The following is a 23154-nucleotide window of genomic DNA, read 5'->3' on the forward strand; positions in this document are numbered from 1 at the left end:
AATTTTGTTTGGAAGAATAATATTTTTAGCTGAAACCAGCAGCGCTGGCGCCTGCATGCGCTGCTGGTTGCAGCTTCTTGCTGATCTTTTGCTGCTGGTGGGCAACGGATATTCTGGCTTGCGTTTGCCAACCCTGTCCTGCTGTCTGGGTCTGTGTTGTGTACTTGGCTCTGCGTGCCCACCTCCCCCCCTCCTCCTCCCCCCCCCCCCCCCGTTGTGGGAGGAGTGTCTCTCTGCTCTGCTGTTTTCTCTGCCTGTGCTCAGCACTGAAAAAGTCCGCTAGATCCTGCTTTTTTACAGCCGCGTGTACCAGCTCCCATGCTTCAAGTTGAGAATAATAACAAATCCACGGCTGATCATGCAAATGGGTGTTGCAGCGGACACGGAGGCTGTTGCAGCGGACACCGAGGTGCTCAATTGTGATAGCAGATTGGCTGCTGCAGGGGCACAGCTAAACGTTGCTTCAATGAAGCAGCTGCATACGGACGGATGCGATGCGATTTCCTGCTTTTCCCCAACGACATGGGGACTTCTTCTGTGTGTTTCACTCCACGTTCTCTCATCTGGAGAGCGCTGTCGCCACCTAAGGGTTCTGTAAAATAGGTTAGACACATTCAATACCTCTGATATTGTAAGAGGCGATGTAAGAGGCATAGATCGACACCCCCCCGTCAAAAAAAAAAATTCGAGTTATTGACGCCATTTGGCGTCGCTGGCACTCTACGGTAAATTTCTAATGACGCCATATGGCGTCGCTGGCACTGAATGTGTTAATAAACAGAAATTAATGTTAATTTTTCTGTCGCGGATTGTAGGTTTTTGGGGTGTCAGAAGGGAGTTTAGTCTGACCATTTTGTGCACACAGGATAGTTAGGTTAGTTAGTGAAGTACTGTAAGTGCCTGGTGATGGCCATATTTGACAATTTAGCTGGAGCTCAGTCAAAGGGGGCCACCCTGCACTCTACCGCGGGCCGCATCTGGCCCCCGGGCCACAAGTTGAGTATCACTGTAGTCTAGGTTAGACTACAATTGTTATGTGTGCATCTTAAGCGTGAGAGGAGAAAGCAGTTGTACGGCATGGAAAGTAGGGGTGGGGGAAAAAATCGATACACCACAGTATCGCGATATTTTGCCTGACGATATCGTATCGATATTTGGACGCCAAATATCGATATTGCAAAAAAAATTTTTTTTTTTTTTTTTTTTTTTTTTTTGCAGGCCATGCCAGGCCACCGGGCTACTATAAACTTTAGTTCCAAGGCCAGCAGTAAACAAACGGTAGCATATTTTCATTTTGTTTTAACAGTAACAGTTTTGTCATAACAGTCATTTACAAATTCCCCAGTTACTGAATGGGCTGCACAAAATGTTTTGTGTAAGTGAAGTGAAGTTGCAAAAACTACATAAGTACAGTAGTCCACACACACATCCAGTTAAGGTGGACTGTAAGTAGACTGTAACAAACAGTTCAGTTTGTCAGGTGCATGCAACTATGACATGACTTTATGAAAGTTGTTGGTCTGTCTACTTGACAATGTTGCTGCAATAAAATGGTTGAAGTCAGATGTACAGACTGAAAAATTGTTCTTATATAAACCAGATGTTGACAAAGTTTTCCTTTGGGGACATCATTTGCAGTTGAAAAAGTAAGAAATCGCAATATATCGAAATATCGCAATATTCAATATATCGCAATATCGATATATCGCAATATCGAAAATATCGCAGTATCGCAATACTATCGTATCGTGACTCAAGTATCGTTTCAGTATCGTATCGTGGGCATCTGGTGATTCCCACCCCTAATGGAAAGACTAATGAACAATATAAATGGGTATGGCTAAAACATGTAGTTTCTCACTGAAAACCTCCACTGCATTCTTGTGAATGGGATTGGATACTGAACCACATAACGGTTGTCTTGGACGCGTACATGAACAAGGAGTGGAGAGGAGTTGACATGAGAGCAGTGTACCGACCAGGCTTCAATTAGGCAATTAGCTCCAGGCGTCAGTTAGGCAATAGAGTTATGGTTAAATGGAGCAGAGGGAATTTGAACAGCAGCTGTGGCTGTAAAAGCAACTTACGGTAGTCACCAAAATTCAATTCATTTGATTTGACCAGAGAAGCAGCTTGTGTTTTTGTCAGTGCTAAGCAGCCGAGCCCAGCAGCAGCCAGCCAATCATGTACCAGCATTATTATATCAACTTCAAGTCCTTTATTGGCTCCTGCCCAGAGAAGAAATAAGCTGTCCTGAACGATGACATTCTTAGTATGTGCTTCTCTCGGTACCGTTCCCGAGCACACTTGTCCCCAAATTGACCCCAGTTTCGGAACGTTTGATGAGTGTGAACGTTGCGTTGCGTTCCGTTCTATAATGAAACAGTGTAGTTGTTTTTCTCCTGGGTCATTCCCAATGTTCTATAATGAAACAGTGTAGTTGTGTTTTTCTCCTGGGTCATTCCCAATGTTCTATAATGAAACAGTGTAGTTGTGTTTTTCTCCTGGGTCATTCCCAATGTTCTATAATGAAACAGTGTAGTTGTGTTTTTCTCCTGGGTCATTCCCAATGTTCTATAATGAAACAGTGTAGTTGTGTTTTTCTCCTGGGTCATTCCCAATGTTCTATAATGAAACAGTGTAGTTGTGTTTTTCTCCTGGGTCATTCCCAATGTTCTATAATGAAACAGTGTAGTTGTGTTTTTCTCCTGGGTCATTCCCAATGTTCTATAATGAAACAGTGTAGTTGTGTTTTTCTCCTGGGTCATTCCCAATGTTCTATAATCAATCAAGTTTATTTGAGCAGACTCAGGGTCCATACAAAGTACATACAACATAAAAAAAAAACACACAGGGACATAAAAGACAAAAAACAAAAAACTCATTGCACAAGGCACTGATACCAATGTGTCCAAAGCTGGGAACCATATCTGACAGTGCTAAACTTGGGGTTAGTCAGCACCTGGATTACACAGTTCATAGACCCGTTTAGACGGCATATAAATTTATACATCAATTTCCTCAGGAGAGCCTCAAAGGTGTGAATTCTGGCCGTACAGAATAGTTCGCTGGCACTACTCCACCTGGGCTTGTTCAAGAGAATCCTAAAACAGTCATTATATGCAACCCGTAGTTTGTGATGGCTCTCTTTCCTAAACTTCACCCACAAGGGGGCAGTATACAACGGTGTACAAAAATATCTAAAAAGAGTGAATTTGACATAGTCAGAGCACCATTTAAATCTCCTAGCCAGCATGTTAGCCTGTGCATACAGCACGCGGCGCTGTCTATACATGTCATCATCGTCCATCAGACGATCAATTATTAAGTGTCCCAGATACTTTGTTTTACAGCAGACAGATAACATTTGCTCTGAGAGATAGAAGAATGGGAGTCTGAGGTCCTTGTCCCCCTTAACCCTACAGATTAAAACCACACTCTTTTTAGCATTATATGTTATATCAAATTTAACACCATCATCAGAACAAATATTGAGCAGTTGTTGAAACCCTGCACTACTGGGAGAAAAAATAGCAAGGTCGTCAGCATACATGAGATGGTCGACCACAGTGCTACCAATCATACAACCAGTGTTACATCCCGTAAGTTGGGGCAGAGAGATCATCCATATGAAGGTTGAAGAGGACAGGAGAAAGAATCCCTCCCTGGCGTACTCCGTTCCCCACACCAAAAGGAGCAGAGACTGCATCCCCCCATTTTATTCTCATACTCTGATTTGCATACCAGAAAACAAGGATCCTAATTATGGTAGCAGGCACCCCCCTTTGGCTCAGTTCAACAAATAGCTTATGGTGATTTATCCTATCAAAAGCTTTAGAAGCATCAATAAAACCTACTAAAACAGAAGAATTAGCTCTTCTATATGCTTCAACCATCTCTTTTAGAGCATAAATGCATAAATCTGTACTGTGCTTGGGCTTAAAGCCGAACTGATTGTCTGTGGTAAAAAATAAATGAATCTAATCTATCTAATACAATTTTCTCTAGTACTTTGGATAACACACTCGCTAATGCAATAGGTCGGTAGTTATCTAAACTCCCCACTTTGCCTGCTTTGTCCTTAATTACAGGGACAAGAGTAACAGCCAGCATGGATTCTGGCAAAATGCCATGGGACATAAAGGCTGTGAAACATATTGCTAGGAGGACTGCAACCTTCGGGCCTGCATGTTTTAGGTGCTCAGCAGAGATGAGATCTGAGCCACTTGCTTTATTATCAGCTAACTGGGAGATAGCTAAGTAGACCTCATTGGCTGATATTCCGTGCGTCACAATTACCTACTTCATATAGGTCACTTTTAATACAATTAAATAAGACGGAGTAATGTTGCCTCCACAACTCAGCAATGTTACTCGCTCCAGAAACACCTTCTATGGTATTAGGTAAAGATGTATTACTCCTATTAAGAGCTTTGACTTCTTTCCAGAAGCCTGTTACATCATTGCCCAGGAGCTTTTCAGCCATAGAGTCTGATCTCATTACTTGTTCATGTTTGCCGACATACCGTACTGTATTTTTATACCTTGTATTAGTTACCTTTTTATGGTAATGAAACAGTGTAGTTGTTTTTCTCCTGGGTCATTCCCAATGTTCTATAATGAAACAGTGTAGTTGTGTTTTTCTCCTGGGTCATTCCCAATGTTCTATAATGAAACAGTGTAGTTGTTTTTCTCCTGGGTCATTCCCAATGTTCTCTAATGAAACAGTGTAGTTGTTTTTCTCATGGGTCATTCCCAATGTTCTATAATGAAACAGTGTAGTTGTTTTTCTCCTGGGTCATTCCCAATGTTCTCTAATGAAACAGTGTAGTTGTTTTTCTCCTGGGTCATTCCCAATGTTCTATAATGAAACACTGTAGTTGTGTTTTTCTCCTGGGTCATTCCCAATGTTCTATAATGAAACAGTGTAGTTGTTTTTCTCATGGGTCATTCCCAATGTTCTATAATGACACAGTGTAGTTGTTTTTCTCCTGGGTCATTCCCAATGTTCTATAATGAAACACTGTAGTTGTGTTTTTCTCCTGGGTCATTCCCAATGTTCTATAATGAAACAGTGTAGTTGTTTTTCTCATGGGTCATTCCCAATGTTCTATAATGACACAGTGTAGTTGTTTTTCTCCTGGGTCATTCCCAATGTTCTATAATGAAACACTGTAGTTGTGTTTTTCTCCTGGGTCATTCCCAATGTTCTCTAATGAAACAGTGTAGTTGTTTTTCTCCTGGGTCATTCCCAATGTTCTCTAATGAAACAGTGTAGTTGTTTTTCTCCTGGGTCATTCCCAATGTTCTCTAATGAAACAGTGTAGTTGTGTTTTTCTCCTGGGTCATTCCCAATGTTCTATAATGAAACAGTGTAGTTGTTTTTCTCCTGGGTCATTCCCAATGTTCTCTAATGAAACAGTGTAGTTGTTATTCTCCTGGGTCATTCCCAATGTTCTATAATGAAACAGTGTAGTTGTTTTTCTCCTGGGTCATTCCCAATGTTCTCTAATGAAACAGTGTAGTTGTTTTTCTCCTGGGTCATTCCCAATGTTCTCTAATGAAACAGTGTAGTTGTGTTTTTCTCCTGGGTCATTCCCAATGTTCTATAATGAAACAGTGTAGTTGTGGCAAGGGAGCTCCTTCTTAAAGCGTTATCTTAGGCTGGACACTTAACAACTCTTAGGGCTATTCTAGCCACAGGAGGGCTGTAAGTGGCATGACAACTTTTTGTGATCCCTGCCTTTACCTTGTCATAACGTGTGTGTTCCCTAAACACAACTCATTGTCAATTATGTGATCTCCAATGTATGTGTGTGTGTGTGTGTGTGTGTGTGTGTGTGTGTGTATATATGTGTGTGTATATGTGTGTCTATGTGTGTATCTGCAGAGACGCTAAAGTTATTACAGAGGTTATTAAAGTCACCAGGTTGCAGAAAAATCCCAGTACTGGTCCAGAACAAGGATGATGTCATCGTCACAGCCTCCAACTTCAGCTCTGAGAGGTAGGAGGGAGGAGGGGCTAGAGCAGGGCTGTCAACTCAATTTCATCCTGTGCCACATCAGCATTATGGTTGCGCTCAAAGGGCTGGTTGTAAATGTAAGAGTGTCTATATAAATGTATCTCTACTTCCTATCACATTACATATCGTCGCTGTCGTTCCAGGACCTCAAATTTCCAAAACAGAAACTTTTCAGGAAGTAAAAAAAAACCTGTTTGCTCTTAACACTTTGAGTGCCACGGCCCTTGGGCAAAAGGTTGCTTGCTGTGCCACATAGGCCGCAATGCATTTTAAAACAGTCATATAATTTTTTTAATAATTACTATGTAAACACTGAACACGCACAAATAACGATGAGACTCTCTTCTATCACCTGCAAAAAAAAGTTTATTGATCCCATTTTCCGTTCTTTAGTTATGAGCCGGAGAAGATAGCTTGATTGAAGCAAAAACATCCCTTTTTTTCTACGAGCTGAGATAATGAGCCTTTTGTGAAATTAAACATTTCAAGCACATCACTGACTCTGAAGCTAATTTTCTGATGTCTGGGTCTGTCTGGGTGAAGTGTATGCTGCTCTGCTGCTCTCCGTGCTCCCCCCCCCCCCCCCCCCCCTCAACTGCACACGCCTCCTGGGTGTGTCTTATGTGTCTGGTGGCTCTCAGTCTCTGCTGAGTTTGCTGCGCACACACAGTGAATGGTGCGCGACATTCAGCTTTTTGGTTCCGCGTGTGTTTGTCACGGGCTGGCATGCTTCCAGTTCGGAATAATAAGGCTGATTATGTGAATGTGCTGTTGCAGCGTACATGGAGGTGCTCAGTTGTGACAGCGGATGCTGCTGCTGGGGGCACAGCTGGCGTTGTGCTCGTTTATGGAGGCACGTCGATGCATACGGACGGATGCGATGCGATTTCCTCATTTTCCCCAGTGACTATTTCTGTGTGTTTGGCTCCTTTTTCTCTGATCAGGAGAGTGCTGTCGCCACCTAATGGGTTTGTAAAATAGGTTATCGACCTCCAATAGCTACAATATTGTTAGAGGCGACGTAAGAAGCTTAGATCGACACCCCCCCGTCAAAAAAACAATTTGGAGTTATGACGCCATTTGGCGTCGCTGGCACTGTACGGTAAATTTCTAATGACGCCATATGGCGTCGCTGGCACTGAACGTGTTAAAATACTGAACCAAACGTCGTCAAAGTTGGCACATGTCTTAATTATAGTTAGTTTCCCGCTGAATGTGTCATCACTTTATTAATATCTTACCTGGATAAGCTCAAATGATGTTGTTTATATTATCAGTCCGACTTGGAAGCACTTTCTCGCGGCCAGTCAAGCGGGAGAGAGTCGCATGCTCATGCACGAGCCCCCAAGCTCCAGGCCGCGGGGGCGCGCGCAGGAGCAACAGCATTGCCCCTCGCCTCTCATGTCCGAGGCGGGGGCTTTCGCATGGGGTGAGAAATAGTCTGACATAACGTAGCGTTAACGTTACTTTATTCTCGTCAGAAAACACTCCGATTTGCATGTTAAAACGTTTGCAGCCTAGGAATAACTGGAAAACATTTGATTGATATATTAACGTCAGAGGAAGCCAGGATTAGTCAAAACGATATGAGAAATACACAGCACGTCTGCCGTGTGTCTTTTCCGGGTTTATTGTCCTGCGTGGGGGGGTACACACGGAGGTAGGGGACGAATTTCGAGGTTTGACTGACAGATTGAGGGCGAATGGCGTTACGAGATTTACTCACAAGCTCGTTTTAATGCTTTTCCATTGGTTGCATTTGTTAAAAACCACACAGAGACGTGAAGGGTGACCAATGGCACTGATTTATGACAAAAAGTAAAAAAGTGAAAAAAGGCACATTCGAGGTCCTGGCACAACAGCGACGATATTTTCCTCTGCATTAGATTTTTATTGGTTGCAGTAATGATTTCATCACTTTTCTTTGTTCCTCCTCTGACTCCCTCGCCCCCTCTCCGCAGGATGTGTCCAATTTTCCAGATCTCCAATGTGACGGGGGAGAACATGGAGCTGCTGAAGATGTTCCTGAACCTCCTCTCCTCCAGGACGTCCTACAGCGACGACGAGCCCGCCGAGTTCCAGATAGACGACACCTACTCTGTACCGGTACCACAGACGCATGCGCAAAGCTGTTGTCTCATTCTCATCTCTTTCTGTTCTTCATTCCTTTCTCTCCCCCCCTCCCTCCCCTCTGACATAGACACTCTTTCGCTGATTCTTTCCCTCGCTCACTCTGACACTCTCTCTCGCTGTCTCACTCTCTCATGGTTTATACCATACATGCACCTCAAACACCTTCTTCTTACTAGTGTCATATAGAAGGACAGTCCACTGGACTCACTTGAATCTCCTGGTACAATAAATGTACAAGGATTTGCTGTGGCGGTGTTGAAAGATTTTTGTAGCATGTAGGATTTTTACAGAAGGCTACATACCAGTGTGTCTGGTTCAAGGACAACAGGGCAGCACACTGAATCCTCTGTGTGAGTTTCTGTGGAAAACAGTCGGTCAAATAGAGCTCAACAGTCATGTGACTTTCCGTGACGTACCCAGCCCCGGAAGAGAGTTCTCCAACCATTTTCTCCATAGACATTTAGAAAAACTCTTATATAACGAGTTTTGAGGCTGGAACCAAGCAGAGCCGTGACCTTCCTGAAGCGTAGGTGACCATAAAACATTTCAGTTGGAGCAAAAACCAAAAATAACAAGCGGGGGGGGAAATAAAATTGACGATTTTCTGACGTTTTCTGACCGTAAACGCTGGAAGAACACTGGGGAGCGCTGATCTCAGCGCACAATATGCAAGGAAGCAGTCTGAAAATAACGTTAGCTCAGTGCGGTAGCTGACAGCTAACATTAGCTAACAACCAGTGGTGTAGTCTACCTTTTTTCAGAGGGTATACTGACTCTGACCCCATTTTCCAGTGGGCATACGCAAATCTGAGTCATTTCGCAGTGTGCATATGCCGTATACCTGCGTATCACGTAGACAACACCACTGCTAACAACACACATACAGTGATTTAGCTCAACACTCACCAGAAATATTAAGTGTCTAGCCAATCTGCTCCCACAATTGAGCCTTTCTGTCTCTGTTGCGAATGCGATAGTTTCTCCATATGATTAGTTGCCAGAAAAGGAGCACCCGACACCAGCATCTTTCTGAAAAGTTACAATATTTTCAGCTGGAAGCGCTGGGAGCCGATATATCGTGCATCCCTAATCTAAGAAATTGCCTTTCCCCCCCCACCCCTAATGACGACTGAGCTGAATTTTTCGTGAAAAGACCTTCCTGAACAAAAAGAGAGTTTGAGGCCTGTTCATGAATATGTGGATCTTTTCCTTGGCAGGGTGTGGGCACAGTAGTATCGGGGACTACGTTACGTGGCTTGATACGGCTCAACGACACGCTGATGTTAGGCCCAGACCCGCTGGGCACCTTCATCCCCATCGCCGTTAAATCCATCCACCGCAAGAGGATGCCTGTCAGAGAGGTTCGCGGTGGACAGACCGCTTCCTTCGCCCTCAAAAAGGTTTGTGGGGGAAAATGGCTGAATTCGTAGTAAGACAGATTTATCTACAGCTATCGCAGAACATTTTAGATTGTTTTTACCTATTTGATTGCAAGGAAACAACATATATACCGTAAATGACCTGACACAGAGGCAAGTCATTCTGAAAAGGGTTGGCTAAATCTACACATTCCCCCAACTCGCTGTTTCAGTTGTGACCTCTGCGTTTTCCCCTTGACTTTCTGTCTCTCTCAGATCAAGCGTTCAACGATAAGGAAAGGCATGGTGATGATCTCCCCCAGGTTAGCACCACAGGCCACCTGGGAGTTTGAGGCTGAGATCTTGGTTCTGCACCATCCAACCACGATATCCCCAAGATACCAAGCCATGGGTTCGTGACAACACACACTTATACACAGAGAGAGTCAGAGTGACTTTAATCGCCAGGTTCAATAAATAGACCAGAAATGGCCATGTATTATTGTAGTGTTTGGCAGTTGTGTTAATGTGGCCAAATGTGTTTCTGGCTTGAATGATCAGATCCTCAGCACGTCTATATATATATATATATATATATATATATATATATATATATATATATATATATATATATATATATATGTATGGCATATATACGTGCCATTTAAATAATGTTTTTATCCCTGCAAGTGCCTTGCAGTTAGAGTTGGTTGATTGATTCATTGATTCATTGATTGGTTGGTTGATTTTATGGAAATAGTAGAACAAAATCCAAGGGATAGACTAGGGGATGTCATGATACTACAATTTCTACTTCGATACGATACCCAGGAAAATATCGATACTCTATACCATTTTCGATACCACGGGAAGGGGGGGATGACGAGTCGCGACACATCAAGAAGAATAAAAATAAATGTAGACAGATGGACAGACACACACTTCTCCATAATCTAGGCCTGATAAAACTTTGAATTTAGACAGCAGATTAGCCCTGCTGTAGCCATAAGAACACGTTTAGCTTGTTGAAGCAACAGATACCCACCAATTATACATTATACATTGCATCTACACATGCACAGCAGCACACACACACACACACACACACACACACACACACACACACACACACACACACACACACACACACACACACACACACACACACACACTTAAAATTATTATCAAAATGGCTTACATATTCTGAAAGGCAGCCAAAAGAAAATCTAAGTATTCTATAATGGTATGAATGAAATGGTATTTTTACCCGATAAATGGCTAAAATGATTAATTATTTGTCAAAATTGGACATTATTGATTTTCTGTTGATCAACATAGTGCTGAGATTACAAATACATAGTCACAAACAACAAGGGAGTAAAATAGAGGCAGAAGATAATCACATAGTATGTTTCGCATGCTGCAGATCAGTCCCTCCTCCCAAGGGAACAAATTAAAGGTATCAAGAGTACATCAATTAAGGCAGATACAATTAAAGCTAACCACTGAAAATGCCTCGATTAACGGGGCATCTGTCTGTCCCTGTGTTTCCCCATCTTCTCCCCCAGTCCACTGTGGCAGCATCAGGCAGACAGCCACCATCCTGACCATGAACAGAGACTGTCTACGGACCGGGGACAAGGCCTCGGTTCACTTCCGCTTCATCAAGACCCCCGAGTACCTGCACTGTGACCAGAGACTGGTGTTCAGGGAAGGACGCACCAAAGCTGTGGGCACCATCACCAAGGTACTGCAGCTCAAGCTTATCCGTGTGCTTCAGGGGCCGGTTGCACCAACTGGTCTTAACTATGCCTGGTCGTAACTCCTACGTCGGTCTTAGTTAAGACCATGGACTTACGCCTGTTGCACCCACACGGCTTATGTCTGGTCTTAACTATGCTGGTCGTAGCAATGCGCGTCCATGTGAATTGCCAGGGAATGCACCCTGATTGGATGATGTTGCAAAAAATGTGCCTCGCGACCTGCTTGGAGCACTGTGCCACTACGCTCTCTCAGCCACTACTGTAAAACACCCTCCCTGGCGGCTATTGAGCAGACAGAGTCAGTCTGAATGAAATTGAATGTAACGTTCCCAATTCTATGTATTAACTTCTAAAAAACTAACGGCAACATTTTGGAAGGCGGGTTAGGTTAACTAGTTAGTTATAATCTAACGTCGTGCTTTCAAAGACGGCGAACTGGCGGTGTTACGACGATGACGGTCAAAAAGGTCTCCGCGGAGATCTCTGTTACAGGCAGGCTCTACGCCTCCTCCTGACGAGGCGTAGGAGTTACGCCTGGTCTTAGTGAAAATAAGGCTTAAGTCGTCTTGGTGCAACCGGCGTAGCTGTTAGGTCGTAAAGTTACGACCAACTTAGCTTAAGACCAGTGTTTCTGCACTGTAATCCCACAATGGTGTTGATGGAAATGTGCATCAATGCCTTTGCTGAAGCACCAGAGCTTATGGTGGATTCTAGACGCTAGTGTTTAAAGTCGAGCTGAACCCAAAAATGGCTTTTCTTTTCTTTTAGTTCAAATACCTGGGTATGCAGTGCACCTATTTAATAATGTGTGCCAAAAAAAATCAGAAAAATCTAATTTCTTTAGTTTTTCACACTTTTTCACATCACAAGTTCATTTTTCAAGATTTCATTGATAACAGTAATGTACAGTTTGCTGACGTCACCTAGTACTATAAAATTTCTACCCCATTTCAACCAATCATATCAGGACATGCAGCTGTCAATCAAATCTTCATTTCAGGATAATTCTCTCTTCCAAATGAAGTAGAAAATGGCGCCTAGTGCCTGTCATCTGGCAGAATTCCTATCCCATAAACTAACTACTAACATGGCCAATTGTATGAAACATGAACAAAAAACAAAAACAATAATGTCTAAGAATGCAAAGAAATGTTAATTGCTCGTTAAAACACGCATTCCAGGAATAGTATTTACATTTATAACGATAATGGCGCACGCCTCCGAGAGCGTGGCTGTCATGGGTCGCCCATCGGAGATTCCAGGCGGGCGGGCAGCACCCATGCATCGGATTGTCCGCTCGCTCCGCACGAAGCAGCCTGGCTGCCTGGTACTCCGTGGATCCCACTCGCGTAGCACGACAACACGCTGAATCCCACCAGATTTGGGGGTGGAACACGCCAGGATTGGCCAATGCCAAAGCCAGTCCTCAGAATTGTCAAATCAAATAATCAACACCGTATATGGTCCACCTCTCCATTTGTTTTCAGTCTGAAATGGACTCAGATGCACGTGACGAACGGGTTCACCTCGACTTTAAAAGCAACAGCCTGTAAAGCAAGCGTAAATGAACTGGCACATCTCACATCCAGTCAAGACATCGGATTGGAGATGTTATTCTTTCACAAATAAAAATAACTTTAATCGCCATAGAGGATCTTGAAATATCTTTCTGGTATGTGCCAGAACATGATCATAATCTCAAACTTGTGTTAAAAACTGAAACAAATATCAGAATCAGAATCACTTTTATTGCCACAGTATGCAAGTTACATACGAGGAATTTGTCTTAGTGTCTGTATGCCTGCGTAGCGGTCAGATCAATATACAGAGAGAAGAAGTAGGAAAGCTAGATAAAGACAATCACAACGTTGCAAGTGCAATCAATACGAGTAAATCTATATACAATATGTACATGAGTGGTGAAGTGTTCTGTGGATGATAAATATGAATTTACGTTGAATTTACGTGAGATTTACAGACTGAGTTAAATAGGCGTTAAATAGGCAGTGGATTTACATGAATTTACAGTCGGAGTTAAATAAGAGTTTACATTTAATGTACATGAAATTTACAGTATAGGTTTACAGTTTACAGTCTGTTTGTTTCTGTTGGATGAACATTTGTAACATTAACTTGATTAATGCGTCAAGTCATGAAACGCATTATGTTTCAGCTACTCCAATCAGTGAACACTCAGGCAGCTAAGGCCCAGCAGGCTAAGATGCTGGCCAATAAGAAGGCTTCTAAAGAAGGCACGACAGCCAACGAGGAGGCTGGCTCCACGGCGCGGCCGCCCAGTCCCAACGCAGCACAGCTACAGGTAAGTCAATCCTTATCAAACAATCGCTTTGATGTCATAAATGTTGTCTATGTCTCTTTGTCTATTTCTCCTTGATGATTTTGAGATGCATTTAGATTTTTTTTTTCACTTTTTAAATTGTCCAATAAACTCAACTAAATCCAGTATTTATAAATAGTATTGCCCAAAAAGTTGCCTTGTGCGTCACTCCCTTTAGGTTGGGTTGCACCAACAAGGATTAACTCTTAATCTAGGCTTAGTGAAAGACTTTTGATTAAATCAGGTAAAAATCAAACCTAGATGACCTCTTCCTTTAGCCTGGTAAACCAGCCGGTCACGTGAACTCACATTTCATTTGGTTCTGTGGGACCGTCTGGCCTCAAGCCCTGGGAGGGCTTTAAGCAGAAACTGCAAAGCGGGAAGAGCCAATCAGCTACTGCGCTCAGTGCCCTGTGATTGACAGAGCAAGTTGGCCAATCAGGAACGGCACTAGCACTGCACTAACAAAACAAGAATGGCCGCCTCCTTGCCTGTCCGTCTCGAGGAGTAATGTCAATGTTTGGTTAGTTTAAACAGCCGTAAAGTGCAGTTATTGCAGAAATGGACTCAATAACAACAATTAAACAAGTACAGGAGTATCGCCGCAACCGCCGAGCTTCTTGGCGGAAAATATGTTTTTGTCGTTCTCCCGAGTGGATTTGGGTTTGGCTGGATCCAACGCTGATTGGCTGAAGGAGTTGTCTGACAAGGCAAGTACATCCGCCCAACCTCCGCCCACTGCAAAACACTGGGTGAAATCTTAAGGCCAGACGGTCCTGCAGAAAGAAATGAAACGTGAGTTCACGTGACCGGCAGGTTTACCAGGCTACTCTTCCTTTGCTATAAAGGTACATTGAAAAACTTGCTTCATCCAGTATTAAAGCACGCTACAAATGAGCGTGTGAAGCTAGCAATGAGCTAATTATTAATAATTAAGTTGAAATCAGGTTCTTGTGGTGTACTGTAGGCTACTCCAATTTGAATTCATCATTTTGAGTGCTTGAGTGCTTGAGAGCAGCTCTGAATGTTGTAGACTGTGTGTGTGTGCATGTGTGTTATGGATTGTATGTGTAAAGCAGAGTGTATGTTGGCTGTTCTTAGTGCTGCTACTGTATCTTCTCTTTCCTCTTGCTTTTGACTCTATCCAATCTGCCATTTAATTCCTCTTTCACTGCCCCCCCTCTTTTACATCTAACCACTCAATCCTCGCTTCTTCGACCTCTCCACTCCTCCCCTCTCCACTCCTCCCCTCTCCACTCCTCCCCTCTCCACTCCTCCCCTCTCCTCCCCTCCTCTCTCCACTCCTCCCCTCTCCTCCCCTCCTCTCTCCACTCCTCCTCTCTCCACTCCTCCCCTCCTCTCTCCACTCCTCCTCTCTCCACTCCTCCTCTCTCCTCCCCTCCTCTCTCCACTCATCCCCTCCTCTCTCCACTCCTCCCCTCTCCACTCCTCCTCTCTCCTCTCTCCACTCCCCCCTCTCCTCCCCTCCTCTCTCCACTCCTCCACTCCTCTCTCCACTCATCCTCTCTCCACTCCCTCCTCTCCACTCCTCCCCTCTCCACTCCTCCTCTCCCCTCCTCTCTCCCCTCCTCTCTCCACTCCCCCTCTCCTCCCCTCTCTCCACTCCTCCCCTCCTCTCCCCACTCCCCCCTCTCCTCCCCTTCTCTCCCCACTCTCCACTCCTCCTCTCTCCACTCATCTCTCCACTCCTCCTCTCCCCACTCCCCCATCTCCTCCCCTCCTCTCTCCACTCCCCCCTCTCCACTCCTCCTCTCTCCACTCCTCTCTCTCCACTCCTCCTCTCCACTCCCCTCCCCTCCTCTCTCCTCTCCTCCCCTCCTCTCTCCACTCCTCCCCTTTCCTCCCCTCCTCTCTCCACTCCTCCCCTCTCCTCCCCTCCTCTCTCCACTCCCCTCCCCTCCTCTCTCCACTCCTCCACTCCCCTCCCCTCCTCTCTCCACTCCTCCCCTCTCCTCCCCTCCTCTCTCCACTCCTCCCCTCTCCTCCCCTCCTCTCTCCACTCCTCCCCTCTCCTCCCCACTCCTCCCCTCTCCTCTCTCCACTCCTCCCCTCTCCTCCCCTCCTCTCTCCACTCCTCCCTCTCCACTCCTCCTCTCTCCACTCCTCTCCTCTCCTGCCACCTAACCCCTCACTCCTCTGCTTCTTCCTCCTCTCCTGCACTCTCTCACACTTTGAATACGCCCCGCCCACGCCTCTCCCTCCATCACTCTTCTGTTCTCGTCTCCCTCCCTGTCTTCTTGGCATGCTGCGCTAGGCAGTGGCAGAGGAGGAGGCACTATGTAAAGATGGCAACAAAGAAAACAAGGTAAAGACGTTTCCATAGAGACTATAGAGCTTGTAGAGTTACATCACCCCGTGTTGCATGTTGGGACAGGGGTGACGCCATCTTTTTAAGGGTCACTCTTGATTATTTCACTTATTTAACGGACATATTACCCGGACATGGTAAACTATCTGGTCTTTGGACTGAGTGCATACACTCGGCGTAGGGAATCGTCATATTAGTTTGCTGCTAGAGCAGGACAGGACCACCGCCTCTAACGTGACTGTGTGTGCACGCTGTTTAAATGACACTGATGGCTCTGTCAACTGTCTGACAAATGTCGATATCCTAAGTGTACAGCAAATGTATGTTAACCTTACCAAGGCTGAAGAAACAGAAGCAGAGGGAGGTTTATGCTGTTAAACAGCTGCTTCAGAAACACTGTGTGTGTGTGTGTGTGTGTGTGTGTGTGTGTGTGTGTGTGTGTGTGTGTGTGTGTGTGTGTGTGTGTGTGTGTGTGTGCAAGTGAGATGTTAAACCATAACAAAGCTATCTAAAAAAAACTGATGATTGAAAACACACACAAACCTTCTTGTAATGTTTAATGACTTTGTTTCACCTCTAAGATTGTGACAAAGTGTAGCTGAGGGTCAACAACACACAGTAACGTTAAACAGCTGTTCTCATCTATCATAGAGACACTGCATGAAATAGGCCACGCCCATCACGGGGGAAAGCTCTCCATTCACTCCTATAGAGACACTGCGTAGCGCGTCATTCAGAAACCACGCCCAAGACGGGGGAAAACAGAACCCCCCCCTCCAATCCTGGCGTTCTCCTATGTCACGTGCATGGTTGCGTGTTGCACAAAAATATCGTATATACGGAAGATGAACACTCCAACTTATTTCCTTGACAGCTAGATCCACATTTTTCTTCTCGCCAATTCTCAATGGCTTCCTTGTTTTGCTCAGTACAAAAAAACTTTAACTGATAGATAATAACATTTGTCGTCTGCGCAGCCCCACCACACAACAGCTTTTAGCTATGTTTAATTCAAGGAAAATGACGCTGGTGTGTGGAAATGAAAGGAGCTTTTCCCCTGTGATGGGCGTGGCCTATTTCATGCAGTGTCTCTATACACCAGCGTCATTTTCCTTGAATTAAACATAGCTAAAAGCTGTTGTGTGGTGGGGCTGCGCAGACAACAAATGTAAAAAATAGCCAGTTAAAGTTTTTTTGCACTCCCGAGGCAAACAAGGAAGACATTGAGAATTGGCGAGACGAAAAATGTGGATCTAGCTGTCAAGGAAGTAAGTTGGAGAGTGTTCATCTTCCGTATATATGATCTGTGTGTGCAACGCGCGACCATGTACGTGACATAGGAGAACGCCAGGATTGGGGCGGGGGGGGGGAGTTTGTGTTTTCCCCCGTTTTGGGCGTGGCTTCTGAATGATGACGCGCTCCGCAGTGTCTCTTAGACAACCTCTCTGCTGGCAACAATGTGCGGCGTCAACTCCGCAAGCTCTATTCACCTTATGTTCAGACCTTACAGTGGACCAAATTCTTCCGGGTCCACCTAACACTTCCGGCGGTCACGGCGCAAAATAAAAGAGTTGTTTTTGGAGCAGACAGTGCAGGGGTAAAATAAATAACGTAGCCTACTACTTTGAGCCGGTACACAGCAAGCAAGCAGAGTATCCACTGTTAGCCAGGTCAGATAACGTTATCGTCGACAATGACGAGCACTTTCTTGTAAAACATACCTGGACTCCAACAAAGAAAGCTTCAGATAGTTGTCTCTCCTCCGAGCGCAGCGCGAGCCATTAACGTTAATAAAGACCCGCAGACGTTAACGTAATTCCCTGGAATGCGAGACTTAACGAGCCAGTTACATGGCGTTGCATTCTTATACATTGCCGTTTGCTTTTATTTGGTATGTTACATACAATTGGCTAAATTATTAGTTAATTCAGAGTTAGATGATATTGGAGCAGCGCAGCCATTTTTTATTTTATTTTATTATTATTTTTAGCCGGAAGTTGTAGGACGGCCACAGAACCGGGTCAAATGGGCGTGGCTACATAAGGTGAATAGGGGCCATGCATTAGTCTACTAAAGGCTGAATGTTTTTGTCCCCCCACCTTTTCATTTGTTGTTGTTATTGTTGTTATAATCTTATCAGTACAGTCACACTTTGCATTCGTACAGCCTGAGAACTGCCCAATACAAGCACCGCTTCCTGCAGCTTCCTTGCTGCAGTGTGTCTCAATAGCATTTGAGTTACGTACCTGGAGTCACAGTCATTGCTTGTATCGCGTGAGTTTGTTTTGCTCCCCAGTTCATATAACTCGTAGTGTCATGTAGAGAAACTGATTGCCGATTGGACGATTCAATCTACTCCCCAAGTTTGGATGCAGCTGGACGAGTTTGTGGCGTTCATATTTCCACTCCCCATTCAATTGAATGACACCACGGGAATATCATTCTCGGTTGACGTTCGCTCCTCTTTTTTAGAGCGCCATTTTGCCAAATAGCATTTTTATTGATAGACGAGAACACAGCGGAGGGATGTGTTATGTATCACTGCACTATGTTCCTGTCAATAAGAAAAAATAAAAAATCTGAACGCTAAACACTCGTCTCCACTCCAGCCGATCTTGGTGAGTGGTTTATATTCTGGTTGTCATGGCAGTCAAGAGATTGAATAACCCTCATGCTAAAACTAAGTGGAATTCTGCTTTAAGTGTTTGTTTTTGCATGAGTGTGGTAATTCAAATTTTGATTTTGATTATTATTATTTTTTCTTTTACTGTCGAATTTAGCTTCACTTCACTTTTTTGCAGTTGCTACATCAAAACAGTACAGTACAGTGTGTAGATACAGTACAAGTGACTTACTTGAGCTGCTTTCTTTTCTCTTTTCCATCCCTTGAATGACTCAATGTCGCCTTTAATAGCTACTCAACTTCTCTAGTTATTTTTCGAAGTCCAAGACACAAGTGAGAAATGCATTCTCTCGTTCTGGTGCCCAGTCTAATAAAAACACATCTTACGTCTGTGAAGCCAAAGACACATTTCCACATTGTGGACAACAATGAAATGAATTGAATTGAATTGAATGGAATTTAATTTAATTTAATTTAATTTAATTTAATTGTCACCAGTTTATTTCTTATCTTATCTTGTTGGCTCAGAGATGTTTCCTTTTGTCCGTGTGCTGCAGCCCAAGTCGGGAGGTGGCGGGCGCAGGAGAGGAGGCCAGAGACACAGAGGGAAAGCCCTAAACGCCACCCCCTCTACAACCACGCCTGCTGGAGGAGCAGGCACCGTCTAAACACGCCCACCTCCCCCCTCTACAACCACGCCTGCTGGAGGAGCAGGCACCGTCTAAACACGCCCACCTCCCCCTCTACAACCACGCCTGCTGGAGGAGCAGGCACCGTCTAAACACGCCCACCTCCCCTTCCACAACCGTGCCTGCTGGAGGAGCAGGCACCGTCTAAACACGCCCACCTCCCCTTCCACAACCGTGCCTGCTGGAGGAGCAGGCACCGTCTAAACACGCCCACTTCCCCCTCTACAACCACGCCTGCTGGAGGAGCAGGCACCGCCTAAACACGCCCACTTCCCCCTCTACAACCACGCCTGCTGGAGGAGCAGGCACCGTCTAAACACGCCCACCTCCCCCTCTACAACCACGCCTGCTGGAGGAGCAGGCACCGTCTAAACACGCCCACCTCCCCCTCTTCCTCAACCCTCCTCATCTGTTACAGGGAGAGAAAGTGAGCACACAACCTTTTCTGCTGGTTGGGTTCAAAGCCTGGCTGCACAGGGAATTGAATCTCAGAATCGGAAATACTTAATTGATGCCCGGGGGGGAGGGGGGCCTGCGGAAAGATAATGTCCTCCCCGTCCGAGAATCGAACCCCCGTCCCCAGTGTGACAGGCGGGGCTACTCAGCACTATACTGATGAGAAGATCATTTTGCAGTTTTGAATTGTACATGAGTGAAACCCTTTTCCATATAAGCTCAGTATAAAGCTTTCTTTATTGGTTTAATTACTTGTGGGCTGCCGAAGGTGATAGTGAGTTTGTATTTGATTTGAGTTTTTCTTTATTGAACCGGGTTATAACGTGTTTTCTATTCAAAAGCAGCAGTTCTGGGGGTGATCATGCAGTTCATGGTTGACCAGTAAGTATTCTGATTGTGATTTGCCGATGAGAAAATGAACGGGTATTTTTGCAGGAATGAATGCAGCCAGCAGAGGGCACTTGGCACTTTCCCTGCCTAAATATTCTCCACCCTTTAAACTTAATCTGATGTTCTCTGTTGCTCCTCCTCATCCCGTCTAGATCCTCCTTTACCCCCACCTCCCTCCCCACACACACACACACCTAACTTTCATTAATGTCCCTTCTCAGAGGCTGTCAGGGTTGGAGTCCATTCACTGGCAGGTCGCTCAATTTAGGAAGTGGATTAGCTTCAGTAGTTCAAAAACAATAGTTTAAAAAACAAACAATAATTTTTTGGGGCTTTTTAAAATGCTGTTGTAGGCTCATCGTTATTGTGAAAGTTGCATTTTGAATTTACATTTTGAATTGAGTGAATTGAAAAGGAATTGACCCCAAGCCTGTAGGGGAGTAACATTATGTGACCAGCATTATCTAGCAGGACAAGCAGCTAGAATGTACCTCTGTTTAAATAGTTACAGTATTATTAGCGTTTCCTTGCCGGACTGTAAATAACGGATGCACGCTGTGTGATGTAACTTTCGTCACAGCGCGTCCAATCAGATTTCACCCACAGCATCTTGCAGATACGCCATATTGGCTTCCCGGAAAGTTGACGTGATTCAGACCCTCCGTCGCCAGAAGCTTGCTGATGTCGACGTTGGGTCTGACACGTGAGACTACCTCTAATATACACCAGACTGAACAAGGATGCTCCAATGCATTGTCACAGATACAATGATTTCAATGCATTGTTACAGATACAATGATTTCAATGCATTGTTACAGATACAATGATTTCAATGCATTGTTACAGATACAATGATTTCAATGCATTGTTACAGATACAATGATTTCAATGCATTGTCACAGATGCAATGATTTCAATGCATTGTCACAGACGCAATGATTTCAATGCATTGTCACAGATACAATGATTTCAATGCATTGTCACAGATACAATGATTTCAATGCATTGTTACAGATACAATGATTTCAATGCATTGTTACAGATACAATGATTTCAATGCATTGTTACAGATACAATGATTTCAATGCATTGTTACAGATACAATGATTTCAATGCATTGTCACAGATGCAATGATTTCAATGCATTGTCACAGACGCAATGATTTCAATGCATTGTCACAGATACAATGATTTCAATGCATTGTCACAGATGCAATGATTTCAATGCAACCCTTTTGTTGTGTCAACCTTTACATCAGGCATGTCCAATGTCCTTTAAGTGGCCCTCGTCTTGTCTCTCAAAATATACTATACAGTATGTGGCCCTCCACACAGTATTGGTTAATCAAGCAAGTTCAATTTGCATTTTTCCCTTCACCTAACGATGACGGCACTATCATACAGTTTGTACAAGCACCAAGTAGGAACAGCACAGGCAGAACTAATGTTTTCAGATGATAAACAAAATATTTCGAGTACATTTGTATGTGATTTAAAAAAGAACATTTTTGTATAACCCATATGATGCATTTTCACATGATCTAATCTGGGCCCCATTCAAAAAAGTGTGGACACCCCTGCTGTACATCAATGCTTGTATTATTTCTAAAAACCCTTTGAGTCTAAACCTTTACTTCAGTGCTTTTATTGGGTTGTTTGAAGGCTCCCTTCCCCATTTCTGGCTTTTGTATTTGGGAGGGTGACATTTGTTTTCAAGCCTTCTGGAGCCTGTTTCTCCCCTCAGCGCTGATCTCTGATCAGCCTCCCCTCTCTTAGTCATATTGTGTGTGCAAACTGATCTGAGGTTAGCAAGTTGGCGTAACTGCATTCTCCTGTATAGAGCGACAGATTTTATGATGAGATGAACCGTGAACTGCCAGAATATTTTTTTTCACTCTATTGTGTTTCTTTTAAGAACTTACTAATAGTGCATGGATTTATTTTTGAAGATACACGTGTGTGTGTGTGTGTGTGTGTGTGTGTGTGTGTGTGTGTGTGTGTGTGTGTGTGTGTGTGTGTGTGTGTGTGTGTGTGTGTGTGTACATGTGCAAAAATACAAATTGTGCAGAATAATTAAAAAAGAAGATGCCATTTAAATTAAGTGGTGCTAGTTTGTGTTGTAAATCTTTTTAAATAAAGATGTTTCAGAATATCAACAATGGTGCTTTATTTACATTTACAGCCAACATTAATTTACCAGCAACCAGTAGTGTGTAGTTCAAAGGTCTCAGCCTGACAATACAGTAGATGTCATAAATATTTCCGTGGCCTGTCTAGATTTATCATGTGGATTTACATTCAGTTGACAGATCCATGAATGGCTGACACAAAGCCAAATACAGATTATCTACAAAGTGAACTGGTCTCATTAAAGATTGACCTCGCCTTGGAATGTTATTTCATGAATGGATGGATACAGGATATCAGGAAAGTTTTTGAGCTACATTTGGAATGGCTTTTACAAAAACACTCGCCCAAACACATTTGTATGGCTTTAGGGCCCTGGTGGCCTGCAAAGAAGGGCTTTCAATCAGATTTCTTCACGGCTGGCCCTTAATATATGGGAGTCTGCTATAACTGATTGCTTTGGTAGCACCCAGATGGTATAAAGACAAATAAATGATCTTTGATGCAGCGCCCAGGATCGATGAATGTAGGTGGGGGCGTTTTGAGGATGTGCACTACATGTCCATTAAAGCATTAAAACAACACCTTGCATCATCTCTCTTTCTCCCTGCCTTTCTCTGCATCTCCCCTGAATTCACCATCTCTCTCTTTCTCTCTGCATCTCCCCTGAATTCGACTGAGATTTGAAACTTGGCTCTCTTGACGGCATCAAACACAAATAGCCAGCTTCTTTAATCTACTTCGCTTTGCCAAGAGCGTCTTACCTTCTTCCTTTGCGTAGTCTAAATGATCACAATTCCAAATGTTAGATCTATGCACTTCTCTAGGCCAGTGGTTCTCAAACTTGTTCACGTCAAGGACCCCAAAACTGACACAAATTAGACCACAGACCCCCATCTGATAATATTTTTGCTTTTAGATGTAT

General features: G+C 44.0%; 1 protein-coding gene across 1 annotated transcript in view; it reads left to right on the top strand.

Moving 5' to 3' along the window:
* Positions 1–22186, top strand: part of LOC310775048 (GTP-binding protein 1-like) — a 40326-nt gene extending 18140 nt beyond the window's left edge. Inside the window, exons 8-14 of the mRNA XM_083635139.1 lie at positions 5891–6005; positions 7985–8129; positions 9374–9556; positions 9791–9926; positions 11083–11261; positions 13451–13597; positions 19125–22186. Coding sequence (XP_083491265.1) covers positions 5891–6005; positions 7985–8129; positions 9374–9556; positions 9791–9926; positions 11083–11261; positions 13451–13597; positions 19125–19235 — 1016 coding nt within the window. The 3' untranslated portion in view covers positions 19236–22186. The remainder of the gene's footprint in view (positions 1–5890; positions 6006–7984; positions 8130–9373; positions 9557–9790; positions 9927–11082; positions 11262–13450; positions 13598–19124) is intronic.
* Positions 22187–23154: the final 968 nt, after the last annotated feature.

Source organism: Poromitra crassiceps (genome assembly GCF_964638095.1).
Source record: "Poromitra crassiceps genome assembly, chromosome: 4".
NCBI classification, from domain to species: Eukaryota; Metazoa; Chordata; class Actinopteri; order Beryciformes; family Melamphaidae; genus Poromitra; species Poromitra crassiceps.